Source organism: Saccopteryx bilineata, chromosome 4 (assembly GCF_036850765.1).
Source record: "Saccopteryx bilineata isolate mSacBil1 chromosome 4, mSacBil1_pri_phased_curated, whole genome shotgun sequence".
Taxonomy (NCBI): Eukaryota; Metazoa; Chordata; class Mammalia; order Chiroptera; family Emballonuridae; genus Saccopteryx; species Saccopteryx bilineata.
This window is the reverse complement of record NC_089493.1, coordinates 289,156,192-289,161,908: the sequence shown is the minus strand read 5'-3', so window position 1 is coordinate 289,161,908 and position 5,717 is coordinate 289,156,192. Positions and strand designations below refer to the sequence as shown.

Sequence of the window (5,717 nt, the reverse complement as noted above, 5' to 3'; positions counted from 1 at the left end):
GGTGGACGGGTGCAGCGCCCGGGCTCCGGTCCTCGGCTGGCAGGCGTACGGGACTCCACGTGGTGCATCGCCGGGCGGGGCGCGCGGGAGCGCAGCCGGAATCACTGCGCTTTCTTTAAGGTGGGGGGGAGGGGCGGGGGCGGCCAAACCCCGCCCCTGGTGCCCCGGGACGCGCCGTCTGCCAATAGAGAACCGGGAGAAGGGCGGAGCCTCTCGGTCGCAGCTTAAAGAAACTTGTTGCGGGTCCCTCCGCGGGGACCGAGCTTCGGCGGCAGAGGCGACGGCTGGAGAGGCTGGGCGGCTGCGGAGCGCACGCAGGTCTGGCTACCGCGCGGTGACCTCGGGTCCCAGAGCGTCCTCAGCGCAGCCGGGCATCCGACCTGGTGCGCATCCCCAGTGCGCACCGCCTCTCAGCGTTCAGCCCAGATGCTGGACATGAGCGAGACCCGCGCCCAGCCGCCCTGCAGCCCATCTGGCACCGCCAGCTCCATGTCGCACGTGGAGGACTCGGACTCGGACGCGCCACCGTCGCCTTCGGGTTCCGAGGGCCTGGGCCGCGCGGCGGGAGCGGGGAGCAGTGGCCGGGGCGACTCTGCCGAGGCGGCAGACGAACGCTTCCCAGCCTGCATTCGCGACGCCGTGTCGCAGGTGCTCAAGGGGTACGACTGGAGCTTGGTGCCCATGCCGGTGCGCGGTGGCGGCGGCGGTGCGCTCAAGGCCAAGCCGCATGTGAAGCGGCCCATGAATGCTTTCATGGTGTGGGCGCAGGCGGCACGCCGTAAACTGGCCGACCAGTACCCGCACCTGCACAACGCCGAGCTCAGCAAGACGCTGGGCAAGCTGTGGCGGTGAGTGTCCCCAGTCCGGGGGCGGAGGCTGCGAGTGAATCCTGGGGTGCTCGGGGGCTCGGGGAGGCGGCGCCAAGCCCGGTCTCGGCCCTGCTCCCAGGCTGTTCCCAAGGCGAGTCTTAGTGGAAAAACACCCTTTGGCCAGCAGGGACCAGGCGCGGGCCCTCCGGGTGTGGGCCCACAGAGGGCAGCAGGAGGAGTGTGCCACCCTTACCACATTCTTGGAGCCTGGAGCGGGAGTAGCCTGGCTAAGGTAGTGGCTGGCCTGCAGAGTTGGGGGCCCAGCTGTAAGAACCTTAGAGCCTGAAAGCTTATTCCTCCCTCCAGGAGAGGCTGACTCCATCTGGGAGCAGAAGACCATGCTGCTGTCTGGAGGTGCCCCTCCTTGGAAAGGGCCCAGGGAGGGTCTGCTCTGCTGGCACCTACCCCGCACAGCTGCACACATTGGCATGGTGAAGCTGGTGGTTTTTGCAGAAAGTTGGACAGCAGCAGTGATAAAGTTGCCACTCAGCACAGTCCACCCCAACAAACACCCTCTATTAGTTTTAAAATGGACAGCTCTGGGTTCAGGGCACCGATGTACTGTTTCCTGCCCCCTCAACCCATGAGCGGGTGCTCGAAGCTTGCGTGTTCGTCCTCTGTGCTCCTGCTTCTGTCTGTTTGGGGCACCGTGGACCTGTGTCTCTGTGCCCCAGTGCCCTGTCCTTCAGGCAGTTAGAAGTGAGCTTCCGGGAGAGTCTGAGGCGCCAGTGTGTGTCCTGATGATCCTCAGTGAGAACCACTGAATTTTGCCAGTGTTTCTGGAGGTTTGAGAAGCCCAGTTGCCTGCGGAGTCCCAGCTCGGTTCCCAGAAAGCTCACTTTGTCCGTAGTGTATTCTCAAGCTGGTCTGGGGGAGTCAGAGAAAGGAGATGAAAGAGCTGGGTCTTGTTATCGCTCCTTTTTTGACTCTAACGAGCATACAGATCGCACCAACCCAGCGCCATGGCTCGGGGAGCACTGCGTGGTACCCACTGAAGTGTGAGTGTACTCGGGTTCTCCAGTTGGGCTTGTCCCGGTCCCTTTCTTGCACCTCACCTGGGGTGAGCGTGGACACCGGTGCTGGCCCAGATGCTGTGGCCATCCTAACCGTGCCTTTGGCTCTGCAGCTTGCTGAGTGAGAGTGAGAAGCGCCCCTTTGTGGAGGAGGCAGAGCGGCTGCGGGTGCAGCACAAGAAGGACCACCCGGACTATAAGTACCAGCCACGCCGGAGGAAGAGCGTGAAGACAGGCCAGAGCGACTCAGACTCCGGTGCCGAGCTGGGTCACCACCCCAGCGGTGCTGTGTACAAGACTGACACGGGCCTTGGTGACACACACCACCATAGTGACCACACAGGTGGGCTCCTGGGGCCCCCAGTGTCTGAGAATCCCCAGCGGGAGAAGTGGGGGTCTGGCCATGGCAAAGATGAGCAGTGGGGGAGGGAACAAGGACTCACTCGCTGGGCAGGCACCCACAAGAGGACCAAACCTTCTATGCCATTCCCCAAAGCTCCCAAAGCCTCTAGCGGCAGCCACTTCTGATATGCGCTATGGGGGTGGGGTACCCTGCTTAGTCCCTCTGAGCTTGGACCGTCTCACAGCTCTGCCTGTTGGCACCCTGTGATGCGGGCTTTCTGTCCTGCTTGAAGGCACCTCTGCTTCCCTGGACATTTTTGCTGGTTCTGACCCGAGACTCACCCCTATTGCTGGCATGGGGGTCAGCAGCCCACCTTCAGTCTGACTGACCAGGGTGGAGTCTTGATCCCCAAGCAGTCTCAGTCAAGATGGCTAAAGCCATGGCTAAAGATGAGTCTTGTGTAGCTTGTGTGGTTGTCATGTGCGTGGCACTGGGTGCTCCTTGAGCAGCTCCATGTACCTAAACATGGTTATCTCTCCTTTCTCCGCTGTGGTTTTTATAGTGGGGCCTCCTTGGCCCTGGGTCTTCCTGTAGAACAGTGCTTTATGAAATGTTCTCGGCCAAGGAGTGAGGTCTGGGTCTGGCTTGGCTGGAATTTCTGGGAAATGTACAGGAACAAAAAGCTGTTGATTCCTACCTTCGGCAGTTAGCGGGCTGGTTTTCCTCCTGTGTGCATGTCGCCAGCCTGCCGGCTTTTGCCAGCCCCACCCCCCACCCCCCACAGAAGGGGCATTCATTCCTGAAATGTGCTCTGACCCTAGGGCAAACCCATGGGCCACCCACCCCACCCACCACCCCCAAGACGGACCTGCACCCAGGGGGCAAGCAAGAGCTGAAGCTGGAAGGCCGCCGCCTGGTGGACAGTGGGCGCCAGAACATCGACTTCAGCAACGTGGACATCTCAGAGCTCAGTAGCGAGGTCATCGGCAACATGGACACCTTCGACGTCCATGAGTTTGACCAGTACCTGCCCCTCAACGGCCACTCGGCCCTGCCTACAGAGCCAGGCCAGCCTTCCACCTCTGGATCCTATGGGGGTGCCTCCTACTCACACTCCGGATCAGCAGGCATTGGGGCATCTCCCGTATGGGCCCACAAGGGAGCCCCGTCGGCCTCTGCATCACCCACCGAAGCGGGTCCCCCTCGGCCACACATCAAGACAGAGCAACTGAGTCCCGGCCACTACAGTGACCAGTCACACAGCTCTCCAGGCCGAGCTGACTACAGTTCCTACAGTGCCCAGGCCAGCGTCACCACGGCTGCGTCCGCTGCAGCTGCCAGCTCCTTCACCAGCTCCCAGTGTGACTACACCGACCTGCAGGCCCCCAACTACTATAACCCGTACACCGGCTACCCGTCCAGCCTCTACCAGTATCCCTACTTCCACTCATCCCGCCGACCCTATACCTCGCCCCTGCTCAGCAGCCTGTCTGTGCCGCCTGCCCACAGCCCCCCCAGTAACTGGGACCAGCCCGTGTATACCACCCTGACCAGACCCTGAGGGCACTCTAGTCGAGTGGAGGGGGCCGGCATGGCTGGAGGAGAACCTTGATTGGCAAACTCAGAGCCTCTGAGGTCTCCCCAGAGGTACTACTGGCCAGCAAGGTGAGAGGAGGCAGCCATGTGTGCCCGGCTCCCTCAAGTACCTGCTGATGTGTGCGGGAAACCTACCGGACCCCTTTGCTTCCAGATCTGCAAACTTCCATCAATGGACAAAGCCTTCTTTCCTCCCCTCTCTCTTTTTGCGGTGACTGGCAACTTTGAAATGGAGGATGGCCGTTGGGTCCCTCTTCTGCGCTGACACCAGCACCTGGGTTTTGCATTGCAGCAGTGGATAGAGCCACAGGACAAAGGACAAAGGAGGGGAGAGGCGCACGGTTGCCAGTCCAGACCCCCTGCATTCTGAGGTCCCGGCCAGCCTCAGCACCCAGAACTCCCGGGACCAGTGGCTGACATTCCCGCGGTGAGAGGCCACATCCACAGACTTGGTGGGCGTGCGTTCAGAGGAGCAGTTTGGCAGGGTTTGCATCCACAGGAGCACCTTGGCAGAGATGGGTCTGTCTGCAGGAGCATCTCTTGGGACCAGCTTATTCGATCTCAGGTGTTCCTTGTAGCTAGGGTTCTTCTGAACAAGGTTTGGCTGTGATTAGCGCTTCTCTCTTTATGTTGTTATTTTTTTTAATTTTTATTTTTGAAGCTTAAACGTGTTTGATTTGTTTTGAAAGCTGTTAAAGTGTATTTATGTCCTGTATTATTTTATCTTTAATTAATGAAGTAATTTGTGCAGAGAGTAGAATTTAAAAATCAAATGGAAGCCTGGGAGCTGAGGACCTGGGCCAGGACGGAAGGTGGGGTTGGGACCCTCGGTTTGGGTCTTTTGGAGCCTGGCTGCTGGGAAGTGCTGGCCAGGGACTGAGCTCCAGGCTTACGGGAGGCAGCTGGGACTGGGAGGGAAAAGGAATTTGCCTTGTAGTGTCTCTCTTCAGGTTGGGGTGCTCCCGGCACCAGGTATTAACTTGAGGTTTAGGAGGCAGGGATGTAGTTGAGTTTCATCCCTACCTACAACCGTGCTAGGCGGTAAAGATGGGAATTTCCTGGGATGTGGTGGCTTCAGAAAAAGATTAATCTCGGCTCTTAGGAACCAGGCGCCACCTCCAAGCTGTGAAACTAAAACCTTCTTCACTAAACGTTTTTAGATTCTTCGTTTTAGACGAATAATACCTGACTTACCTGTACTGCTTCCGCTGTACGCTGAGCTGTAACTGCCAATTTCATGGAAACTTGTGCCTTTAAACTTTGTAAGTTGAAATACATTGGAGAAGTTGCTTCTTTTTACTTTTTCTACTTTTTCCTACCTTTTTCTACAAAAGTCTTTTTTTGCATATCTTTTTCTGGGGGTGGGGGCGGGGAACTACAGCCAACTCATTTTTATGCAGTCTATTTTTTGGTGTTGAGTTTGGAATTTTGCTCTCACTTAGCTGCTGTGTTTCGCTACTTTCTGACCAAGCAATGCTAACTTTTGTACAGATCGATTTGATAAAATTAAAAAAAAAAAAAAAAATGCTTTCTATCTACCTGGGCTACGTGGTGTTTGTTGCTTTCACTAAGCCCCGGGGGATGTGGGGATCCAAGGCCATGGGGTCCCGCTTTGAAGGACGTGGCCAAGGCAGGGGTAGGGCTCTTCCAGCCTCCAAGGACGTGGACAGGCCGAGCCCCTGGACCCACCCAGACCCCCGCTGAAGGTGGAGGCTGCCCTCCAACCCGGGAGGCGGGCCAGACCACCCTCCCTCTTGGGCACTGCAGTCTGAATTTGAACATGACGGATCTCAGAACCCTCCAGTAAGCCAGCGATGCATCTTCCTTCCTGGGGGGGCCTCTTCAGTGGGCAAAATGGGTCCAGATGGGCCCGATTCAGGGGCTGTGGTTTCCTCC

At 58.2% G+C, this 5,717-nt stretch overlaps 1 protein-coding gene across 1 annotated transcript; it reads left to right on the top strand.

Moving 5' to 3' along the window:
• The first annotated feature begins 214 nt into the window (after nucleotides 1–214).
• Nucleotides 215–4,702, top strand: SOX8 (SRY-box transcription factor 8). The gene is made up of 3 exons (XM_066275375.1): nucleotides 215–848; nucleotides 1,996–2,225; nucleotides 3,047–4,702. The coding sequence occupies exons 1-3, from the start codon at nucleotides 427–429 to the stop codon at nucleotides 3,784–3,786; spliced, it is 1,392 nt and encodes a 463-aa protein (XP_066131472.1). The 5' UTR covers nucleotides 215–426; the 3' UTR covers nucleotides 3,787–4,702.
• The last annotated feature ends 1,015 nt before the right edge of the window (nucleotides 4,703–5,717 follow it).